At 45.8% G+C, this 24,418-nt stretch overlaps 1 protein-coding gene across 2 annotated transcripts in view; it reads left to right on the top strand.

The window, feature by feature from the left end:
* abca7 (ATP-binding cassette, sub-family A (ABC1), member 7) overlaps nt 1-24,418 on the top strand; it is a 42,484-nt gene that overhangs the window by 6,843 nt on the left and 11,223 nt on the right. The window contains exons 8-40 of one of the 2 annotated variants that reach the window (XM_014149316.2): nt 472-564; nt 825-1,062; nt 1,325-1,464; nt 1,615-1,731; nt 2,055-2,246; nt 2,587-2,792; nt 5,523-5,699; nt 5,938-6,160; nt 9,527-9,748; nt 10,038-10,242; nt 10,423-10,536; nt 10,621-10,792; nt 11,070-11,201; nt 12,118-12,257; nt 12,425-12,562; nt 12,767-12,987; nt 13,375-13,432; nt 13,713-13,915; nt 18,525-18,651; nt 18,780-18,803; nt 18,957-19,102; nt 19,241-19,365; nt 19,791-19,883; nt 20,314-20,506; nt 20,761-20,855; nt 20,966-21,004; nt 21,187-21,292; nt 21,386-21,460; nt 21,571-21,740; nt 22,041-22,218; nt 22,872-22,987; nt 23,277-23,421; nt 23,708-23,831. In XM_014149316.2, the coding sequence (XP_014004791.2) occupies nt 472-564; nt 825-1,062; nt 1,325-1,464; nt 1,615-1,731; nt 2,055-2,246; nt 2,587-2,792; nt 5,523-5,699; nt 5,938-6,160; nt 9,527-9,748; nt 10,038-10,242; nt 10,423-10,536; nt 10,621-10,792; nt 11,070-11,201; nt 12,118-12,257; nt 12,425-12,562; nt 12,767-12,987; nt 13,375-13,432; nt 13,713-13,915; nt 18,525-18,651; nt 18,780-18,803; nt 18,957-19,102; nt 19,241-19,365; nt 19,791-19,883; nt 20,314-20,506; nt 20,761-20,855; nt 20,966-21,004; nt 21,187-21,292; nt 21,386-21,460; nt 21,571-21,740; nt 22,041-22,218; nt 22,872-22,987; nt 23,277-23,421; nt 23,708-23,831 (4,747 nt within the window). The remainder of the gene's footprint in view (nt 1-471; nt 565-824; nt 1,063-1,324; nt 1,465-1,614; nt 1,732-2,054; nt 2,247-2,586; nt 2,793-5,522; nt 5,700-5,937; nt 6,161-9,526; nt 9,749-10,037; nt 10,243-10,422; nt 10,537-10,620; nt 10,793-11,069; nt 11,202-12,117; nt 12,258-12,424; nt 12,563-12,766; nt 12,988-13,374; nt 13,433-13,712; nt 13,916-18,524; nt 18,652-18,779; nt 18,804-18,956; nt 19,103-19,240; nt 19,366-19,790; nt 19,884-20,313; nt 20,507-20,760; nt 20,856-20,965; nt 21,005-21,186; nt 21,293-21,385; nt 21,461-21,570; nt 21,741-22,040; nt 22,219-22,871; nt 22,988-23,276; nt 23,422-23,707; nt 23,832-24,418) is intronic. The other variant, XM_014149317.2, reaches the window with a different exon arrangement.

Here is a 24,418-nt window from a genome sequence, read left to right as displayed (position 1 = left end):
GTGAACAAGCTAAGAGCATCTGTCTATCATCCACCTTCCAAAAGACTTTAGTTACACGTACTACATTAAAGCGCTTACTAAATATGCACTCAATTCACAGTAGCAGTGGAAAATAATAGTCTGGCCTATATAATCCACTGAATTCTATAAGAAATGTGGAGTAAATTGCTTGTTCAGTTTGGCCATTTACTTTTGGATTAGATTATTATATGAGCGTACCCTCTGCAATTATGTGTCTTTAATTAGAAATGTTTAGGTGAGCTCAAAATGTATTTGTATTGGGGAATAAAACTGTTTGAAGGTTTTTACAAAGCTAATTTACTATAGCATTTGTGCTAATGTGGCATTATACTCTTAACACTAACAGAATATCATTGCACAATAGAATGTCCAATCTTCAGAGTCTCTAGATGTGGATAACAGATCGAGCTAAATCCTAAGGTTAATCCTGGCTGTCCTTTCCTCCCTCAGAGAGACAGACTGAGGGCCAACGCCGGTGACCTCCGGGTCATCAGTCAAGCGGTCACCTCCGTGTCCAAGGAGTTGGCAGTACTCATGGATGACGTAAGAATACCATCTTCTATTCTTTCCTATATCTCTTAGGTAAATGAGAATGAGATATTTCTATAGTTAGCCGTTCAAGCTTGAATACCTGCCTTGATAGCTTTGTGACACTGCCTAAAACAAATTCTCACTCAGTAGTAGCAAAACAATGCTTCACACCCGCCTGCAGGAAAATCCACTAATGTTGCATCTCCCCTCTTTCTTCTCTCTCTCCTTTCTTTTTCCTCTTTTCTCTCATACTCGCTCTTTTTTTCCGCTAGCTGTCCTCTCTCGCTAGCTTTAGGGAGTTGAACTCGGAGCTGCGTCTGCTCTCGCCAGAGAACCGTTCAACCCTGCCGCGGGAGAGCTTCAGGGCCTTCTCCAGGATTATGTGTGGTCACCCTGAGGTGGGTGGCGAGAGGATCCCTTCACTCAACTGGTACGAGGACAACGACATCAAGTCCTTCCTGGGCAAGAACGGCACCGAGGACAACGACATGGACAAGGACAACGTCACCAGTGAGAGAGAGATTTCAAAGTTCACTAGATATCTATAGGGTTTATGTGTGGTAGCATTAGCTAATACTAATGAAAGTCAAAACTAGCATAACTGTAGATCATGATGGATGAAAGGGGATTTGATAATTAGATTGACATGTGTTTTCTTCTTTTTGGATGGTGGATGAATTGATGTATGTTCAAAAGGTGTATTGTTTACAATAAGTGGTGAGCTGATGAGCCGACAACCTACCTAACATGGGTGTTGTGTTGGTTCTCCCAGCCCCGTACTGTAAAAGCTTGATCCAGAGCCTGGAGTCCAACCCACTGTCTCGCATTGTGTGGCGAGGGATCAAGCCCCTGTTCATTGGCAAACTGCTGTACACACCAGACACCCCTGCCGTACGCGACATCATGAAAGAGGTACATCAAGTCTCTGTTGTCTTTTCACACTCATTCCATTCGATCTGTATTTATTGGTGTTGTACAATTTTCTCTTTGCTCTATGTTTGTAACAATTTATTTTCATGAAATATTATGTTTTCTTCTATGATCCTCTGTCTTCACTCATAGGTGAACAAGACCTTCCAGGACCTGCAGATCCTAGAGGAGCTGAATGGTGCCTGGATGGAGGTGGCACCTGGTATCAAGACCTACATGGAGAGTAGTGTGGAGATACAGCTGCTGCAGGTACTGCACACATTAAAAATGCCAACAAACCTGGAACCGTCTTGATTAAGAAAATGTCATCGTGAATTCTGTGTGGCTGTAGCTATGACATCACAACCAAAGTGCATGGTCACTATTATTATTGTATGTTGTGTATATGAAGAGCCTACTGTATACATTGCTTAAGTGCCAAGTAGTCCATACCATAGGACCCAGCCAGCCAGAACTTCTAGAAATTAGAGCCTCTCTGGTGAGAGTGGCACTATTTCTAGTCTGGCCTTCGCCATTGAAATTCTCCTCATTTGGCAGTTTTGGCCAACCGTGTCACTTCCTCTGTGTGACAGGATCTGCTGAGGCGGCCGGAGGTGGCCGTGTTGGTTAATTTGCAGCTGGAGAACACTTCCTGGACAGCCAAGCGTATTGCCCGCTTCCTGTCCACTCCCAATGAACCCAGGAAAGAAGGAGCGCCTCCTACCTGGCTGGACGTGTACTCCGACCTGAACAACACCATCACCACTCTGGCTCAAGTCACCCAGGTAGCTACCCCTCCTCCTACTCAACCATCTATGCTGCGTATTGTAGATCAGTGATCACCAACCCTGGTTCTGAAGAGCTTGTCAAGGCCATGATTAGTGTAACTTTTACTTAACCGTTAATTAGTCTAATTGGTATAGTTGTTCTACCACTGAATTAGAAGTCCTCATTGGCATTGTGTCTGAGTTAGCTTCACTAGTCTACAGTTGTGGTTTCAGCCATTGTGTATGTACTTATTACAGCGTGTATAGCTTCACCCATTCCCTCACATTGAGTTACATTATGTTTATCTTGTACATTGTTTTGTACTGTAACGTTACTTATGTCCTTGTTATCCTTCAGTGTTTCTCCCTGAACAAGCTGGAGGGTGCTGCCACAGAGGGACAGATGATTGACAGGGCCTTGGAGCTGTTGGAGGAGAGAGAGTTCTGGGCTGGGATAGTGTTCCTCCTTCCCAACACGTCCTTACCCGGTCTGCCCCCTCATGTCACCTACAAGATCCGCATGGACATCGACGATGTCGCACGCACCAACAAGATCAAGGACAGGTAAACTCACTCAGGGGAACGTTTGATATGAACAATGCTATTGGTTGTATTTTGGGTCATCAAATCAAACTAGATTTGTCACGTGCCGAATACAGTGAAATGCTTACTTACAAGCCCTTAACCAATAAGTGTTAAGTAAAAAATAAAAGTAACAAATAATTAAAGAACAGCAGTAACAGTAGCGAGGCTATATACAGGGGCTACCGGCACAGAGTCAATGTGCGGGGAAACCGGTTAGTCAAGGTAATATGTTCATGTAGGTAGAGTGGAAGTGACTATACATAGATAATACACAGAGTTGCAGCAGTTTAAAAGAGAGGGGGCAATGAAAATAGTCTGGGTAGCCATTTGATTAGCTGTTCAGGATTCTTATGGACCTAGACTTGGCGCTTCTGTACCATTTGCTGTGCGGTAGCAGAGAGAACAGTCTATGACTAGGGTGGCTGGAGTCTTTGACAATTTGTAGGGCCTTCCTCTAACACCGCCTGGTATAGAGGTCCTCGATGGCAGGAAGCTTGGCCCCAGTGATGTACCGGGCGGTGATCCGTTCCTGGGTCTTCTCCATTCCCAGGTGCACCCCCAAAAATGAGTGTGAGCCAGCTGAAGAACAGTTTTGACTGTTCTTCAGCAACAACAACACCCCTCGAAGTTCAGCAGCAACAACACCCCTCGAAGTTCCCCCTGTTCGTGCGTCTCCTGATACAACAGGTTCTTTTTTATTCGGAAATAGTGACATCGCTAGTCACTTTTCCCCAGAAGTACTGGCCATCCACCGTTATCACTTGGGACGCGACTTTGAAGTTCGGATCCTCCCACTGGGCGGTCCCGAACTGTCCCTTCGGGGCCCAGGGCAGGTGTGTCGGCAGGTCCCTCAAAATCGAGGAGGAGGAGCATGGGCTCCTCCGGTTGTTCACTAGGTGACGTTGGTTCCGGCGCCCCCTCGGAATCCGACTCCAGGTCCGTAGACACGGGGTTGGCAACCCAGCTCGTGCCTCCACAGTGCCGCAAACGGAGGACAATCTCGTCCCACGAGGAGGGGTACCGGCAACTTGGGTATGGCACCCACCACCAACTGGCAGTTCCCTTGTGGTGTCACGATGGAGGCCTGCCCAGTTGAATACCGCTTGGTGTCGCTGTGGACACAGGAGACGGACATCTCCTCACCACGGTCGGTCGGATGGTCCAGAAGTCGCGCTTGTACGAGCGTTGCCACACTCCCGGAATCCAACAGAACGTGGCTGTTATGACCGTTGACTTTCAACCGGACCATGGGTGCTGGCGGTTCGCTGTGGGCCCAACAGGAGGTGACGTAGTTTATTGCGTGACCCGCTGATGGCATCGACTCCTCTCGAACCAGCAATTCCATGCGAGGTGTTCCCGGGCGCCACACTCAACACCTCCTTTAGTCTTCATCCACCTGGGGTCGTCGGCGAAGGGCCGGCTGTCTCTCCGCGGGTCTACAGTCCTTTAGCCTGGCTGACTGTCGGATTGGGGAGTACAGTGGTGGGGTCGCCTTCGAGGGTTCCCGGCCTCGGCCTGCATCCCCTTCAACAGGGCCTCAGTTTTCTGGTGCGTCTCCACGGCTCCCAAGAGGTCCTCCAAGGTCTGGGGCGCGCGTAGGCTTGCCGCCCTTTTCAAGTCATAAGGTCGCACCCGAAAGAAGGGATCCATGACCACTTTGTCGATAACGGGGTGGTGGCTATGTCGGTTAGGAGTCATGCTCTGGTGATGTGCAGTAGGTCGCTCATCTGGGCTCGGGGGGAAGCTTCGGTCATGAACCTCCAGTTATGAACCTCCAGTTGTGGACCAGTTGGGCCCGACGTGCCAGGCTGTACCCGTAGCGGCTGAGTACCTCACTCTTGAGACAGTCATAGTTAGGTGTTGAGGTCATAATACGCCTTTTGGGCGTCTCCGGACAGGAACGGGGCCTTGGGCCATCCATCCCGGAGTGCTGTCTGTTCGAACGTGCAGAGGTAGGTCTCGACGTCATCATCCTCCTCTTGATTAAGAACTGAATAGGATGAGATTCGGTCTGTGTTTCTCCTCGCAGCTTCCTGACTTCCTCCGCAGGCAGACACTCTGTAGACGGTGTTCTTCCAGCGTTCGTTCCTGAATGTCCTGTTGTGCTTGTTGGGCCCGAACGAACTCATCCATGCTGATACTGTGTAAATGTCAACCCTGGTCTGACCACGTTGTCAGACTTGCCCGCATTCTCCACCAGTTGTGGCAGACCAGGGGGCTTGATGAAGACGTTTACACAGATCGTACACAAGTGTGATACCTCAGTTTCAATGGTGTTTATTTAAAACAATAAAGAAAAAGGAACGAAAAGAAACCGGTCTTCTCCAGAAGACCTCTTCCAGGTTACAGCCTTCTGCGCTCCGGAGAATTCTGTCTCCTCTGGGGTAGAACACCGAGCCCCTCGATTCTAGCAGACCGTGAGGACGTCTGTCCTGTTGCATCCTCTCACTATCTCCAACCCCCCCATGTGCTGCCCTCCTGGCAGCTTTAAGGGCCCCGTACGGCTGGTGAGCCTCACCAGCCCCAATTAGTTGAGTTGCTGATACAAAGAATAAGGGCTGGTAACCCTGGCTAGCTCTGTTGCCCCCTGCCTAAAATAATTGTGGGTACATTATCCCCTGATAGACTTCCACTATTGCTTTAGATACAACCATGGTGCTGCTGCATTACAATACCAATATAATGTTCATGGGAATGTTTCCCCCCCAGGTTCTGGGACCCGGGCCCAGCAGCTGACCCCTTCAGTGACATGCGCTACATCTGGGGGGGCTTTGTGTATGTACAGGACCTGGTGGAGAGAGCTGTGGCCCGTGTGCTGAGCGGTGTGGAGCAGTCCACTGGCCTCTACATCCAGCAGATGCCTTACCCCTGCTACGTAGATGACGTGTGAGTAGAACTTTAAGTCACATTTGGGTAGGATCCCTGTCAAATTCAGTCAACTGAGATTTAAAAACCTCCTCAACCTCTTTATCAACTTTTTTCCCTACCCATCCTCCTCTCACTCTTAACTTTTTCTTTTTTTCATGCTCTATGAAACGTTTTCACATACTATCTATTACCCACCCATACTACCTCATACCTCTCTTCCCTCCTTACCTTCTCTTTTCCTCTATCCCTCTTCCAGTTTTCTACGCGTGCTGAACCGCTCGCTGCCCCTGTTCATGACGCTGGCGTGGATCTACTCGGTGGCCATGATCATCAAGGGTGTGGTGTACGAGAAGGAGGCACGGCTCAAGGAGACCATGAGGATCATGGGGCTTGGTACAGGCCAGCTGTGGGTCAGCTGGTTCATCAGCAGCCTGGTGCCCTTCCTGGTCAGCGCCGGCCTCCTCATTGCTCTGCTCAAGGAATGTGGTCTAATATCAATCAATCAAATGTATTTATAAAACTCTTCTTACATCACACGATGTCACAAAGTGCTGTACAGAAACCCAGCCTGAAACCCCAAACGGCAAGCAATGCAGGTGTAGAAGCACTAGGCTAGGAAAAACTCCCTAGAAAGGCCAGAACCTAGGAAGAAACCTAGAGGAATCAGGCTATGAGGGGTGGCCAGTCCTCTTCTGGATGTGCCGGGCGGAGATTATAACAAAACAAGATGTTCAAATGTTCATAGATGACCAGCAGGGTCAAATAATAATAATCACAGTGGTTGTTGAGGGTGAAACAGGTCAGCACCTCAGGAGTAAATGTCAGTTGGCTTTTCATCGCCGATCATTCAGAGTATCTCTACCGCTCCTGCTGTCTCTAGAGAGTTGAAAACAGCAGGTCTGAGACAGGTAGCACGTCCGGTGAACAGGTCAGGGTTCCATAGCCGCAGGCAGAACAGTTGAAACTGGAGCTGCAGCACTGCCAGGTGGACTGGGGACAGCAAGGAGTCATCAGGCCAGGTGAGGCATGGTTCTAGGGCTCAGGTCCTCCGAGAGAGAGAAAGAAAGAAAGAAAGAAAGAAAGAAAGAAAGAAAGAAAGAAAGAAAGAAAGAAAGAAAGAAAGAGAGAGCATACTTGCATTCACATAGGACACTGGATAAGACAGGAGAAATACTCCAGATTGACTCCAGATAGGAACACCGAAATTTACAGTTGATTTGTCAGAGGACAAACCATCCACAGAGACAAACTGTCATCTTTCCGACAGATAAGATTTAAACCAGGCCAGAACTTGTCCGTGTAGACCAATTTGGGTTTCCAATCTCTCCAAAAGAATGTGGTGATCGATAGGATCAAAAGCAGCACTAAGGTCTAGGAGCACGAGGACAGATGCAGAGCCTCAGTCTGACGCCATTAAAAGGTAATTTGCCACCTTCACAAGTGCAGACTCAGTGCTATGATGGGGTCTAAAACCAGACTGAAGCGTTTCATATACATGGTTTGTTTTCAGGAAGGCAGTGAGTTGCTGCGCAACAGCCTTTTCTAACATTTTTGAGAGGAATGCGAGATTCGATATAGGCCGATAGTCTTTTATATTTTCTGGGTCAAGGTTTGGCTTTTTCAAGAGAGGCTTTATTACTGCCATTTCTAGTGAGTTTGGTACACATCCGGTGGATAGAGAGACGATTTATTATGTTCAACATAGGAGGGCCAAGCACAGGAAGCAGCTCTTTCAGTAGTTTAGTTGGAATAGGGTCCAGTATGCAGCTTGCAGGTTTAGAGGCCATGATTCAATGTGTCACGAGATATAGTATTAAAACACTTGTGTGTCTCCCTTAATCCTATGTCCTGGCAGAGTTGTGCAGACTCAGGACAACTAAGCTTTGCATGGAATACGCAGATTTTAAAGAGGAGTCTGTAATTTGCTTTCTAATGATCATGATCTTTTCGTCAAAGAAGTTCATGAATTTATCACTGCTGAAGTGAAAGCCATCCTCTCTTGGGGAATGCTGCTTTTTAGTTAGCTTTGCGACAGTATCATATTTTTGGGGGGGATTGTTCTTATTTTCCTCAATTAAATTGGAAAAATAGGATGATCGAGCAGCAGTGAGGGCTCTTCGATACTGCACGGTACTGTCTTTCCAAGCTTGTCGGAAGACTTCCAGTTTGGCGTAGTGCCATTTCCGTTCCAATTTTCTGGAAGCTTGCTTCAGAGCTCGGGTATTTTCTGTTTACCAGGGAGCTAGTTTCTTATGATAAATGTTTTTTTGTTGTTAGGGGTGCGACTGCATCTAGGGTATTGCGCAAGTTTAAATTGAGTTCCTCAGTTAGGTGGTTAACTGATTGTTGTACTCTGACGTCCTTGTGTAGGCGGAGGGAGTCTGGAAGGGCATCTAGGAATCTTTGGGTTGTCCGAGAATTTATAGCACGGCTTTTGATGATCCTTGGTTGGGGTCTGAGCAGATTATTTGTTGCGATTGCAAACATAATAAAATGGTGGTCCGATAGTCCAGGATTATGAGGAAAAACATTAAGATCCACAACATTTATTCCATGGGACAAAACTAAGTCCAGAGTATGACTGTGGCAGTGGGTAGGTCCGGAGACATGTTGGACAAATCCACTGAATCGATGATGGCTCCGAAAGCCTTTTGGAGTGGGTCTGTGGACTTTTCCATGTGAATATTAAAGTCACCAAAAATTTGAATATTATCTGCCATGACTACAAAGTCCAATAGGAATTCAGGGAACTCAGTGAGGAACGCTGTATATGGGCCAGGAGGCCTGTAAACAGTAGCTATAAAAAGTGATTGAGTAGGCTGCATAGATTTCATGACTAGAAGCTCAAAAGACGAATACGTCAGGGGTTTTTTGTAAATTGAAATTTGCTATCGTAAATGTTAGCAACACCTTTGCGGGATGCGCGGGAGATATGGTCACTAGTGTAACCAAGAGGTGAGGCCTCATTTAACACAGTAAATTCATCAGGCTTAAGACATGTTTCAGTCAGGATCAAGATTATGATCAGTGATTAGTTCATTGACTATAACTGCCTTGGAAGTGAGGGATCTAACATTAAGTATCCCTATTTTGAGATGTGAGGTATCGCAATCTCTTTCAATAATGGCAGGAATGGAGGAGGTCTTTATTCCAGTGAGATTGCTAAGGTGAACACCGCCATGTTTAGTTTTGCCCAAACTAGGTCGAGGCACAGACACGGTCTCAATAGGGATAGCTGAGCTGACTGTGCTAGTGGCAGACTCCACTAAGCTGGCAGACTGGCTAACAGGGTGCAGGCCAGGCAGCAGGCTATCTCTTTGTGGAGCTAGAGGAGTTAGAGCCCTGTCTGTGTTCGTAGATAAGATGAGAGCACCCCTCCAGCTAGGATGGAGTCCCTCACTCCTCAACAGGCCAGAATTGGTCCTGTTTGTGGGTGAGTCCCAGAAAGAGGGCCAATTATCTACAAATTCTATATTTTGGGAAGGGCAGAAAACAGTTTTCAACCAGCGATAGCCTTGTGTTGATAATTTAGTCACTTGTTTATTTTGCCTGAGACCATGCACAGCTTGTTTTTTTGCTTTAGATGCTATCAAGCCAATTATCCAGCCATTTTGTATCTGCAGTCTTTTGGCAGGACTGAAAAGTATTCACATCACAGCTATGCAGTTGTCCTAGAATAATGCCCTGGATTAATGACTAGGTTCATTACAGCACTCTGTATAGTTTTAAGGCATTGCATTAGGGACACACTAAGATATAGTACTAAAACAATGAAACATCACAGAGGTGTATCCCTGTCGTCTCACCCTCCTCATCTCTTCCTGTATTGTGTTCTCTTCCTCCAGTGGGGGGACATCCTGCCCTACAGCAACCCGGCTGTGGTGTTCTTCTTCCTGACGGCCTTCGCTACGGCCACCATCATGCAGTGTTTCCTCATCAGCACCTTCTTCTCCCGGGCCAACCTGGCAGCTGCCTGCGGAGGCCTCATCTACTTCGCCCTCTACCTGCCCTATGTGCTGTGTGTGGCCTGGAGAGACCACCTCACCACCACACACCGTGTCCTAGCAGTGAGTCATCATGTTACACATTCTCACCACCACACACCGTGTCCTAGCAGTGAGTCATCATGTTACACATTCTCTTTGTTGTGTTTTGTTTAGGTTTGCATGAGTCGTTTTTTGTTTATAAGGAAGAATGATTATGGTACTGTATTAAACCCATTACTTGCTGCTGATAAGTCGCTCTTTTGAATGAGGTTTGGAATGTCAATGGTATCACCTGTATAAATATTTGAAATGAACCCATCCATTCTGGTAGTACTACAGTATCCATTGAGATTCTCATCTCTCCCAACAGAGCCTGTTTTCTCCTGTGGCCTTTGGCTTTGGCTGTGAGTATTTCTCCCAGTACGAGGAACAAGGAGTGGGCATCCAGTGGTTCAACCTGCACTCCAGCCCCATGGAGGGAGACACCTACAATTTCACCACTTCCATAATCATGCTGCATATTGATGCATGTATCTACGCTCTGGCCACCTGGTACATTGAAGCTGTTTTCCCAGGTAAGGAAATACATTTTGTTTCTAACTGCTCTATGGTTTCATGCCATTTTGTATAGACGTGCATATTAAAATACATATTATAATGAACATATAACTGCAATGCCAGTGCACCTTTGCAGATAGTAAAACTGCACTTATACTGGTATGACTAAACACACGTTGTTGGGATCTTTTGTCCAGGTGAATATGGGGTCCCCAGGCCATGGAACTTCGTGTTCAGTTTGAACTATTGGGGAGGAATTCCTCTAGAGGCCGGCATGCCCATCCCTCCGGCTCCCAGAGGACAGGGAGGAGGTAAGAAAAACACACACTACATATGATGTAAAAAAACGGACACCATTTTATGGTCCTGAGGTTCCATCTCTGTACCTGTCTCAGATTGCATCGAAGCCGACCCCTCTCACCTCATACTTGGTGTGGCCATCCGCAACCTGGTAAAAATCTACAAGCAAGGTGCCAAGCTGGCAGTCAACCACCTCAATCTCAAGTTCTATGAAGGGCAGATCACCTCCTTCCTGGGGCACAACGGTGCTGGCAAAACAACCACCATGTAAGGGCTGTGCTTTAAGAACCATTGAATCAATATAGAATGTTTTAAAATGGAGTACAACAGCCAACACCACCATGTAAACCTACACCTACATTAGACACATAGAAATGAATGTGGTGCTTATGTATAGTAGGTGTTTTGTATTGCTTATAAATGTGGTACGTACTGGCGCGCTAATCGAGGGCCATTGTACTGATTATGTATTGCTTATGAATGTTCTATGAACCTCTAATTTAGGGTTATCGTGCTAAAATACACAGTTAATTTCCATTGACAGGTCTATCCTGACGGGTCTGTTTCCCCCCACGGCTGGGACTGTGTACATTAAGGGCATGGACATCCGCACTGACATGGACATCATCAGGAAGACCCTGGGAGTGTGTCCTCAGCACAATGTCCTTTTTGACATGTAAGCCCCTGCTGCAGGTGCCTAGTGGTTAGAGCGTTGGGTCAGTAACCGAAAGGTTGCTGGATCGAATCCCCGAGCAGACAAGTTAAAAATCTGTCGTTCTGCCCCTGAGCAAGGCACCGTTCCCCGGGCACCGAGGACACGGATGTCGATTAATGCAGCCCCCCGAACTTCTCTGATTCAGAGGGGTTGGGTTAAATGTGGAAGACACATTTCAGTTGAAGGCATTCAGTTGTACAACTGACTAGTTATCCCCCTTTCCCTAATATTTCTACTCTATCTCTTGAATACATGTCATTAAGTAATTTATCCTATTTCATTATATTGTAGTGCATACCATGTTGACTCCATTTATCTGTGGTGCTTGTTTTCTATCTTCCGACATAAATGAATTCCTTGGTAATGTTAAAGCTGCAATATTTAACTTTTTGGACATGTTGAGTAATGTGAGTTATAGATCTGTCATTCTCATTGAAGAAAGTTTAAGAAGCAGTAGATCTGTTCTATGTGTGCTATTTCTATGCTTCCCGTTCTTAAGTTTCGTTTTTGCGTCTTTTGCTTTTAGTTTTGTACACCAGCTGAAAATACTATATTTTTGGTTATTGAAATATATTTCACAGCGGTTTAGATGGTCCAGTGATTATTGTTTTGTCACATAAATTGAAATTAGGGCAGACTATTCGAATTTTAGAAATCAGGAAATGACGGAGCAATTTCTGCATATTGCACCATTATATAACTGATATAACAATGACAAAGATGAATAATCACTAGAGGGAATCAAGATAACGAAAGGCCCCATTCACTTAATCTCTTGCCCCTCAGGCTCCATCTTAAAACATTTACCCCCTGTACATGTAAAAGAGTTTGATGTTACTTAATCAGCCCTCTGACTAACCTTGTTATTCTTGCATAGTCTGACCGTAGAGGAGCATGTGTGGTTCTATGGTCGTCTGAAGGGCCTATCAGGCGATGAGGTGAGGAAGGAGTTGGACACTCTCCTGGAGGATGTGGGCCTGCTGTACAAACGCCACGAACAGACCAGGAACCTGTCTGGTATGGCTCCCTCCCTCTACTACTCAACATCCATTACATATATGGCCTTCAGCTGTATACTTTACAATATAATATATCCTTCAACAGCCACTACATATATAATACCATACTCTCTCTCTCTCTGTGTCTGTCTTTCTCGCTCGCCCCCTGTCTGCCTCTACTCTCAGGTGGTATGCAGAGGAAGCTGTCGGTGGCCATAGCATTTGTGGGGGGTTCGAAGGTGGTGGTCCTGGATGAGCCCACAGCTGGGGTGGACCCCTACTCCCGTCGAGGCATTTGGGACCTGCTACTCAAGTACCGCAAAGGTTAGCCCTGAACTGTGTCAAGGGTTGCAACATTTTCCATGAACTTTGCCAAAATTCCCAGGATTTCCAGAGATCCCTGGTCTAACTTGGTGGCGGAGTTTACCATTTCATGTCAATCCAGGTGAAATATAATTAAATTGAATACTATTTAATCTACTAGCTCTTTTCGCTCTCTTTTTCTCCTTTTCCTTCTCTCTCCATCAGATCGCACCATCATCCTCTCCACCCACTACATGGATGAGGCTGACCTTCTCGGAGACCGCATAGCCATCATCTCCCAGGGGAAGCTGTGCTGCTGCGGCTCCCCCCTCTTCCTCAAGGCCAAGCTGGGGACGGGCTACTACCTCACCGTCGTCAAGAAGGAGGGACTGGATACTCGAACCCCCAGTAGCGCCAGCGCTACCAAACTGCCCCCTGCCACAAAGGTGAGTGAGAGATTGTATACCCCTGCAAATGAAATGTTCTCAGGAATACGTTGTGCTGAGTCCTTATTCACAAAGCGAATCAGAATATGATTTCTGATCTAGGAACAGGTCCCCCTGTCCTCATAATTAAGATCTAAAAAACCAAACTAATTCTACATCAGCACTCTAACGCTGAGACACTTTGTGAATATGGGCCCTGCAGACCATTTTACCAGTGCATCTTAATAGTCAAAAGTCTCTCCTTGTCTCATTTACTTCAGAGAGGAGATGAGGAGGTTATTGTAGACTATCGCAATAGGGCTATGTATACTGTGGGATGCTAAAGGTCATTATTTTTGTCACTGAACTATGACCCATTTGCTTATTGGTTCTCCCTCTGTATTTCAGGACAGCGACTCCTCCATGAGTGATGACACAGGTCTGGGCAGTGATGTTAGCGGCTCAGGTAGGGTCTCCAACCCAAAGTCACTTAGTGACATCCTGCTAGCTGTGTGTTGACAGCTCGCCATTATTGCAGACACCTGAAAAAACAACCATTCGCTTGGCTGTTCTGTTCGTCCATAGCTAACCCAATGGCGAGCCTCTACCCCCCCTACAGACTGATCTGAGGGGATCAGATAGGTCTACACAAGTATCTAGTGTGGGGTTAGGGCATGTTTCTGGACAGTGAAGTTTCAAACCTCTGATAGTTATTCTTTCTCCCTCCTGCTTCCTCCCCCCCGCAGACCTTGCTGCCCTGTTGACCCTGGCGCAGCGTCACATCCCCGGGGCGCAGCTGGTGGAGGACGTGGGGCGTGAGGCGGTCATCAACCTGCCCCAGAAGTCGGCAGAGGACAGCAGTCTGGCCATCTTCCTCACAGAGCTTGACAGGAGGCAGGCTGATCTGGGCATCACCAGCTACGGCCTGTCTGACACCACCCTGGAGGAGGTGAGGAAAAGGAGATACACATATATAGTGCATTCGGAAAGTATTCAGACCCCTTGACTTTTTCCACATTTTGTTACATTACAGCCTTACTCTAAAATGGATTAAATTGTTTTTGTCCTTATCAATCTACACACAATACCCCATAATGACAAAGCATAGAAAAAATAAATAAAACTGATATCACATTTACATAAGTATTCAGACCCTTTACTCAGTACTTTGTTGAAGCACCTTTGGCAGTTATTACAGCCTTGAGCCTTCTTGGGTATGACGTTACAAGTTTGGCACACCTATATTTGGGGAGTTTCTCTCATTCTTCTCTGTAGATCCTCTCAAGCTCTGTCAGGTTGGATGGGGAACGTCGCTGCACTGCTATTTTCAGGTCTCTCCAGAGATGTTAGATCAGGTTCAAGTCCGGGCTCTGGCTGGGCCACTCAAGGACATTCAGCGACTTGTCCTGAAGCCTTTCCTGTGTTGTCTTGGCTGTGTGCTTAGGGTCCTTGTCCTGTTGGAAGGTGAACATTCGTCCCAGTCTGAGGTCCTGAGCGCTCTGGAACAGGTTTTCATCAAGGATCTCCCTGTACTTTCCCTCAATCCTGACTAGTCTCCCAGTCCCTGTCGCTGAAAAACATCACCACAGCATGATGCTGCCAACGCCATTTGTTCAGGCCAAAGAGTTCAATCTTGATTTCATCAGACCAGAGAATCTTGTTTCTCATGGTTTGAGAGTCCTTTAGGTGCCTTTTACTGAGGAGGGGCTTCCGTATGGCCATTCTACCATAAAGACCTGATTGGTGGCATACTGCAGAGATGGTTGTCTTTCTGGAAGGTTTTCCCATCTCCACAGAGGAACTTTAGAGCTCTTGTCAGAGTGACCATCGTGTTCTTGGTCACCTCCCTGACCAAGGCCCTCCTCCCCCGTTTGCTCAAATTGGCTGGGCGGCCAGCTCTAGGAAGTCTTGGTGGTTCAAAACTTCTTCCATTTAAGAATGATGGAGGCCATTGTGTTCTTGGGGACCTTCAATGCGACAGACATTTATTGGTACCCTTCCACAGATCTGTGCCTCGACACAATCCTGTCTTATAGCTCTACGGACAATTCCTTCGACCTCATGGCTTGTTTTTGCTCTGACATGCACTGTCAACTGTGGGACCTTATATAGACAGGTGTGTGGGCCTTTCCAAATCCAATCAATTGATTTTACTACTGTCACGTCCTGACCAGTATAGGGGTTATTTGTTATTGTAGTTTGGTCAGGACGTGGCAGAGGGTATTTGTTTTATGTGGTTCGGGGTGGTGGTTTGTTTAGAAGGGTGTTTGATTTATTATTTCCGGGTTTTGGGTTATGTTCTATGTTTTTGTATTTCTATGTTCTTTCTAGTTTAGTAATTTCTATGTTAGGTAATTGGGTGTTGGACTCTCAATTGAAGGCAGGTGTTTGTAGTTGCCTTTGATTGAGAGTCCTATATATAGGGATGTGTTTTCTTTGTTAATTGTGGGTAGTTGCGCTAGCACTGCTATTATTTTTGTATGTTTAGCCTGTTAGCCTGTCGTGAGTCGTTATTGTTTATTGTTTTTCCGTGTTTGCTTCATTCTTTACATTAAAAAGATGAGTATCCACATCCCGCTTGCATTTTGGTCTCATTACGACGACAGCCGTTACAGAACTACCCACCAAAAATGGACCAAGCAGCGTAGAAAGGAGCAAAGGGGATTACGGGTGGACTATAGGGAGCAGCACCTGGAGTGGAGGAAGCAACGCGCTCGGGAGGAGATGGCATCTTGGTCGCTGGAGGTGTTGGAGTCAAGAATTGACTGGACATGGGAACAATTATTGGACCACTGTGATAACCTGCCTGGGAGGCAGGTAGAGCACGAGAGGCAGCCCCAATATTTTTTTTGGGGGGGGGCACACGGGTAGTTTGGCTGGGCGAGGATTAAGTCCCAAGCCAAATCCCCGTGTTTTTTCCAAACGACCATTGACTGGACAGGTCCCGTGCTTTGGGGTGATGGGTGCTGTGACGAGGCCGGGTATTTTCATGCCGGTACGCGCAGTACCAGCGCCCCGCATGTGCCAGGGGAAAGTGGGCATCCAGCCAGTAGGGGTGATGCCAGTCCTGCGCTCGAGACCGCCAGTGCGCCTCTACGGTCCAGTGTTTCCCGCTACACGCACTAGCCTTGAGGTGCGTGTCTCCAGGCTGGCACGTCCAGTACCAGCACCACGCATCAAGCTTCCAGTGAGTCAGCCCAGTCCAACTCAGCCTGTTCCCGCTCCTCGCACTAGCCCTGAGGTGCGTGTCTCCAGGCTGGCACGTCCTGTACCAGCACCACGCATCAGGCTTCCAGTGCGTCAGCCCACTCTAACTCAGCCTGTTCCCGCTCCTCGCACTAGCCCTGAGGTGCGTGTCCCCAGGCTGGTACCTCCACTACCAGCACCACGCATCAGGCTTCCAGTGCCTCGTCCAGAGTGTCCGGCAACAGTGCCTCATCCAGAGTGTCCGGCAACAGTGCCTCGTCCAGAGTGTCCGGCAACAGTGCCTCGTCCAGAGTGTCCGGCAACAGTGCCTCGTCCAGAGTGTCCGGCAACAGTGCCTCGTCCAGAGTGTCAGTGCCTCGTCCAGGGTGTCCGGCAACAGTGCCTCGTCCAGGGTGTCCGGCAACAGTGCCTCGTCCAGGGTGTCCGGAACCAGGGGAGACGGCCCACTGTCCGGAACCGCCAGAGCCGCCAGAGCCGCCCGCCAGTCCGGAGCCGCCAGAGCCGCCCGCCAGCCGGGCGCAGCCAGGGGAGCCACCAAAGTGGGCTAAGCCAAGGGTGGAGCGTGGTCCACGTCCCGCACCTGAGCCACCTCCAGTATTGGTGGGTTGGGGACGGGGGGTGTAGCACAGGTGGCGTCGTTGACGGCAGCCACCCTCCCTTCCCTCCCTTTAGTTAGGGGTTTATTTATTTATTTTTTAATTTTGAGGTGCATCCGGGGTATGCACCTTTAGGGGGGGGTACTGTCACGTCCTGACCAGTATAGGGGTTATTTGTGATTGTAGTTTGGTCAGGACGTGGCAGAGGGTATTTGTTTTATGTGGTTCGGGGTGGTGGTTTGTTTAGAAGGGTGTTTGATTTATTATTTCTGGGTTTTGGGTTATGTTCTATGTTTTTGTATTTCTATGTTCTTTCTAGTTTAGTAATTTCTATGTTAGGTAATTGGGTGTTGGACTCTCAATTGAAGGCAGGTGTTTGTAGTTGCCTTTGATTGAGAGTCCTATATATAGGGATGTGTTTTGTTTGTTAATTGTGGGTAGTTGCGCTTGCACTGCTATTATTTTTGTATGTTTAGCCTGTCGTGAGTCGTTATTGTTTATTGTTTTTCCGTGTTTGCTTCATTCTTTACATTAAAAAGATGAGTAACCACATCCCGCTTGCATTTTGGTCTCATTACGACAACAGCCGTTACAACTACAGGTGGACTCCAATCAAGTTGTAGAAACATCTCAAGGATGATTAATTGAAACAGGATGCACCTGAGCTCAATTTCGAGTCTCATAGTGAAGGGTCTGTATACTTATGTAAATAAGGTATTTCTGTTTTGAATTTTAATACATTTGCAAAAATGTCATTATGGGCTATTTTGTGTAGATTGCTGGGGAAAAATATAATTTAATCAATTTTAGAATAACGCTGTAACGGAATTAAAAAGTCAATACTTTCCGAATGCACTGTATACACACACACAAATATACGCGCACACACACACACACTACAAAGGCACAGCTTGGGTGGGTGGGTGGGGGGGGGGTTGGACCGGAGCCCATGCTGGCCAAGAGGCCATAAGGTCAGCATGCTTGCTTATAATTGGCTACTCTCTCTCTCTCACACACACACAGGCATTAGCACACACATAACACACACACAGTCTCTCTCACACACATTTAGGGCTTAAAGAGGCTTTGTGTCAGAAATTGCTCTAAGCACTATATTACGTAGACACTAGCGTGTAACAGGCCAAAGTTACATGAAGCTCGTCCTAAATATAGTCATGACTGCACTAAACTGACCTGTATTTACAAGCTGTCCATTGAACCTCTTGTGAACAGTTAAAACCCAGCTTTAACTAGATTAAGCAGGGTTTACCCGGAATAGTATATTTGCGGAGTTACTGTCACGGTAATGTGCTTAGGCTGCCAGCTTACCACGATTACCAGAAAAGATCCCGTTTGATAAGTCAGTAGGTTGGCTCCAAGCAGATCCTTTCTCTCCCCAGAATTTAGCATTTTTGTTTTCTGAGTTCTCTATTAGTTATTATAAACTGTGAGCCCTGAGTGATTGGCTGACAGCCGTGGTGTATCAGACTGTATACCACGGGTGTGACAAAACATTTATTTTTACTGCTCTAATTACATTGGTCACCAGTTTATAATAGCAATAAGGCACCTCTGGCTTTGTGGTATATGGCCAAAAAACGTTGCGTCGTTCATAAGAGCAGCCCTTAGCCGTAGTATACTGGCCATATACCACACCCCCTCGGGCCTTATTGCTTAATTGAAACATGACATTTATCTACTTGATTCTAACACACAAGGCAGAAGATGTAAAAAAAATGTAATCTGTTCCTGTAGATCTTTCTGAGAGTGGCTGAGGAGACAGGGGTGGACGTGGACCCAGAGGACAGCCCAGGACAAGCCGACACACCCCATGGGCAGGGTCAAGGACAGGGCTTGTCTGGAGAGCCATCTGAGGATCCAGGTAAACACAAGGGAAAGCATAATCACACACACACACATAGAAACACGCCTAGAAACACAGTCTTCCTGTGTTGTTATTTAACATGGTCTGTCCTCCTTTCTGACTCTCTTTCTTTGCACTGCTGCCAGGAAGAAAACGGCTTCGCAAGCAAGGTACCTACAGTAGTGGGCCTTTAACTTCCTTTTTTTCAGAAGCACAGCTCTCTACCCCTAACCCTAACTGCAGCAGTTGGAATAAGAGTCGTTTGGCTCAATGAACAATGTGTTTCTTTCTCTCCACCATGCTTGGGCCTTTCCTGCACACAGAGCCCCAGGAGACAGACCTGCTGAGTGGGGATGGCCATGGCGGTGTCCCTCTGACCGGTTGGGGTTTGACGTGGCAGCAGCTGCGTGCGCTCTTCATCAAGAGGTGGCTGTATGCCCTCCGCAGTCGCAGGGGCTTCTTCGCTCAGGTGCAGACTCATAAACTTTATTCTCAATCAGTTGACCTTATCAAATAAAAGGTCTGATATGAACTAAAATACAAGCATGTGATGCAATGAAGAGAGACCAATGACAGGCTATTGTGACACCATGTCCTTGTGTTTCAGATCGTGCTGCCTGCTGTGTTTGTGTTGATCGCTCTCCTTTTCAGCCTCATCGTCCCTCCGTTCGGAAAGTACCCCTCGCTCCAGCTACAGCCCTGGATGTACGGGGAACAGTACACCTTCTTCAGGTAAAGACCTACATCTATCGATTTCAAGTACAGATGTAGGATCTTAATATGAGCCAGTTTGCTACAGCAGGAAAATAATCCTGCAGCAACAGGAAATGTGAATTATTATGTGGATTATAATTATTGGACATTTTTGTAGGGGTTAATATATTTTTCGTAAGGGAAAATCAAGTCTGAAAATGACAAACTACAGAAGCCTTTTTAAACCTCAAATATACTACAAGTTTTAGTTCTCCTGCAACAGGGTGATCAGATTAAGATCCTACAGCTGTAGTCTTGAATGGCAATTATCAGATTAACATTCTAATAAATGTTTGGACTGGAGCTTCAAGGAGTCAGTTGTTCCCATGTTGCCAGATTCTGGTTTGTCTTCCTATTTTTCTTTGTTTGTATTGAACCTTATCTGTGTGGTGTCCTCTTTCCAGCAACGATGCCCCTGGGGATCCTGCCATTCAGAATCTGCTGGATGCCCTTCTGGACCGGCCTGGATTTGGAACCAAGTGCATGGAAAACAGCATGTAAGGCCTTCTCCTCGCTTCTCTCCTCTACTAAAGCAACACGTACTGTGGAACACAACACTGTGTTACCTGGCTAGTCCAGTTGCAACCACAAAGGAAAGCAGACACCAATGTGTTATCATTTTAAAGTGTAAACCACTTTATCTTCATTATCGGCATTACCAACAAGGTTTTTTCTGTTGTCTCAATGTATTCTCAGTTCATTTGCGCGTAAAGGTGTGTTTTTATGAGAAAGAGGGTTCATTCTATTATGGACCTGTCATTCACCAGGTTCCCCACATGACTTGTGACTTAGTGCTATTGACTTTTCCCAAGGACACTTCTGGAGGGACAGTGCATATTAGCATGAACATAAGAGATTTAAGTTGGGCTTATGTTTGCTCGATTGGGTGTCGTTGCGTATTTTCACGCTGGGATGTGTCCCCTGCAGGGATCCTCAGTGTTTGCAGGAGGAGGAAGGCATGTTCATGAGGCCCCAGATTCTCTACTCCACCTGGCAGCTCTTCAACAGGGGCAACTGGACTGCAGACAAGCCATCTCCTGACTGTGAGTGCAGCTCTGAGGAGGTCCGCAGGATGCTACCAGACTGCCCCGAAGGAGCCGGAGGCATCCCCCCTCCACAGGTCAATACCTCATAATAAACACTTTTACTTTATTCTTCGCTATAGTTAAACATTGCATTATATATACTGTTACTTTGTTCTCAGTGGTTAAACATTGCATAAATAATGGTACTGTAACTAATCTCCTATGACAGACTTTCATTAAAATATGAGAATTTGTTCTCAATGACTTAGCTACCTGCCTAAATAAATATCCAATACCTAAATATCCACATACTGTTGTGTGTACTGGAACTTGTTTCTATGTTCCACAGGTCCAGAGATTGACAGGGGATATCCTGCAGAATATGACCGGCCGCAATATCTCGGACTACCTGGTCAAGACTTACCCTCAGATAATGAAGAAAAGGTATCTTACACCTCTCACTTGATTATTATCTTTGTTAGAAAGTATTACTGTGATTAAATCTGTTTTTCCACCTTACAAATTCATTTCTTCTTACACTCTTACGGTTTCAGCCTAACTTCAGCCACTAAGAAGTGGATCAATGAATTCAGGTAAGTGGAGTGGGATACTTACTCACCATGTAAATCATAGACATCACTTGTCTACAGCCCCAGTCTCGGTTATCCCACAACTAAAATCTTGCATAATTTAGTCAGATGCTGTCCAAGAGAGATTACTAATACATTACATTCCATCTACTCTGATGTAAATGTGATGTCTGTTTCTGTTATAGATATGGGGGCTTCTCTCTGGGGGGCAGAGGTACTCAGGCTGTCCCACAGGCCTACCAAATGGAGGACTCAGTCATGTCTATACGATCACGTTACAAAGTGGCACAGGTAGGAGTTGAAATCTTTTACACCCTCAACGTCAGGTTTCCTCTTAGTTTCTTTGTTGTTTCTATTTAATGTCTGGTTCTCTCTTTCTCACAGAATAGCTCATTAAATCAGCTCCTCGGTCGCCTACCAGAGTTTCTGGGTGGACTCAATAGTCAGAACAATGTTAAGGTGAGAGGTCAAAGGATGAGTGTGTGTGTGAGCACCTGTGGGTGTGTGTATGCATGTGCATCTGTGTGTTTTGTTTCACTGTTACCTAAGCTCTACCTCACCCCTGCTAGGTGTGGTATAACAACAAGGGTTGGCACGCCATGGCATCGTTTGTCAATGTCATGAACAATGGCCTGCTCCGTGCCAGCCTGCCCCCAGGGCCAGAGCGAATGAAGTATGGCATAACCGCCTACAACCACCCTCTCAACCTCACCAAGGAACAGCTCACTGAAATTGCCATGTAAGCTCTCTGTCTCTCTTTCTCTCTAGTTTCCTATTCAATTCACACCAAGAAGTCCCATTGTTGATTAAGCCTAAGCTTAGTGTGTCGGAGCGAATCAAATCCCTCTTTTTGGAATTGCTTGTTGTAAGCACTATTAGACAATAATTGTACTGTACAGAGCAGGTTGAGTACTGTTAGTATGAAAATGTGATAGGTAGGAAAACATGATACCACACTGGCCTTAAGTGACTAATCATTTCTGCTATCAAAATACAGAATAAATTGTGCTTACCATACTCATTACCTCTCTGTTTTCAGGATGACCACCTCAGTAGATGTTCTGGTGTCCATCTGTGTGATCTTCTCCATGTCCTTTGTGCCGGCGAGCTTTGTGCTGTTTCTCATCGAGGAGAGGGTCAGCAAAGCCAAGCACCTTCAGTTTGTCAGCGGAGTCCGGCCCATTCTCTACTGGCTGGCTAACTTCACCTGGGACATGGTCAGTCTCCCACCATCCTGATAGGCTTAACTGATACCCGTTTTGTTAGCACTAATATAAAAGGTACACTCCAGAGCCTTATTCACTAGTTACCTTGAGTTTTGGCTCAAATATCAACTTTATATCAAATCATATCAAATACAATTTTATTGGTTGTGTACACATTTTGCAGATGTTATCGCAGGTGTAGCGAAATGCTTGTGTTTCTAGCTCCAACAGTGCAGTAATACCTAACAATAGAAAACAACACATTTAAGATAAATAACCTATATTATTCATAAGTGATGAAAAAGAGACACAAGGGGAATGAAAGTAGGCATGTATTGTCTACGTTTCAGAAGCCTGATAATGTTGACAGTAAAACGTCTCCTTTCAATCCTTGTCTCTCTATCATTCAGTGGCACGTACTGTAACTCCAGGGCACAATTGTTTTTAAAGTTATCGATCTGGATTTCGCCTATCGGATAAGATTAAATGCATAGAAATAGAATGGCCGAATCATTGACTTGACTTGTTCTATTCATTATATTTCTATGCATTTAACCATATCCGATAGGTGAAATCCCTAATAGATAACTTTTGAAAAACTGGACCCAGGGGATAAGTCTCATCTCTATTGAATTGTACTTAACTGGCCTTTTACTTTCTCCCAGCTGAACTATACAGTCCCGGCCACTATGGTGGTCCTCATCTTCATTTGCTTCCAGCAACAGTCCTATGTGTCTGAAACAAACCTCCCTGCTCTGGTCCTGTTGCTCTTGCTTTATGGGTAAGGGCCATGGACACTGGTGGTTTTGTTATCATTGTACTCATTACTAATGATGTTGTATGTGCACTTCATTACATTCAGTAATAAACAATTATAAAAATTATGATTTATATTTTCAAACATCACTACGACAGTATGTTTGGTTGAGTGGTCATATCAATGTTTATTTTATTTCAATAGCTGAGGTCTCCTTTAAAGAATGTTACAGAGTTGTTCTTAGCAAAGTTCATGGTGCATTACGAAACAAATTCCTTCTTACTGATTAGAATTTCTCTATCCTCCATTTCAGCTGGTCTATCACTCCTCTCATGTATCCAGCCTCCTTCCTATTCAGTGTCCCCAGCACTGCTTATGTTGTCCTCACCTCAATCAACCTCTTCATCGGCATCAACGGCAGCATAGCCACCTTTGTCTTGGAGCTGTTCGTAGATCAGGTGGGTCATGCACTTGACTATGATATTATATCAGGGCTACTGATTAGTCTCATGGCTCTGCTGATATTTAGATTTACAACCAACACTAGGTCAGCTGAGGCTGTCTGGTTACATGGTACAACAGTGTACTACTTTAAATGTTGTTTTTTCAACTTGCTTGTACCACTACAATTGCAAAATGTTTCCCAGTGTTACTGGAAGAAAACATGGCTGCAGATTAACAAATCAGATTTGAATGTTCTTTTACTATGGTATTCAGACATGAACTCGTCTGTCTGCTTTTCAGCATTTGAACGATATCAACAAGATCCTAAAGAAAGTCTTCCTGATCTTCCCCCACTTCTGTCTGGGTCGAGGCCTCATCGACATGGCTAAGAACCAGGCTATGTCGGACGCTTTCCAGAGACTGGGTAAAATAATTAAAAAAATTATTGTGACCAACTTTTTATTTAGTTTAGTATTTTTTTCCCAGAGGGAGGGGTTGCAGGTACAAAATCAGCCCGCATTCTCCATTTCATCGTAAAATGTTTCCTTGGTGTTAAATAGTCTGTGAACAAACTTAAAATTGATAAATTGATGGTTCGGATTAAGGGATGCCAAGGTCATATTTTTCCATGTTCTGTTCCAGTTACAGGGTTGTTCAGATTCAATTAGATCTGTGGACCATACTTTTTTAATGGCTATCTCATAATATGAGCGTTCCAAAAGTTGTTTATATATTATAGAGATCAGTCCTTTCAGGATCATTTATTTATAAATCGCATCATTGGATGGTTCGGTAGTTGGGTTTTTCAAGGGACTCCATAGGCCATCATAGCTGGAAATACCATTTAAAGCTTGGTACGGATAGTCCTCCTACATCCTTCCCTTTTTCCAAGATTGTTTAACTTGCCATATACAGTGCCTTCGGAAAGTATTCAGACCCCTTGACTTTTTCCACATTTTGTTACGGTATCAATCAAATTCATCAGCTGATGTCACAAAGTGCTGTACAGAA

Source organism: Salmo salar, chromosome ssa16 (genome assembly GCF_905237065.1).
Source record: "Salmo salar chromosome ssa16, Ssal_v3.1, whole genome shotgun sequence".
Lineage (NCBI taxonomy): Eukaryota > Metazoa > Chordata > Actinopteri > Salmoniformes > Salmonidae > Salmo > Salmo salar.
Note: the sequence above shows the minus strand (reverse complement) of the source record. Positions and strands in the feature narration are given on the sequence as shown.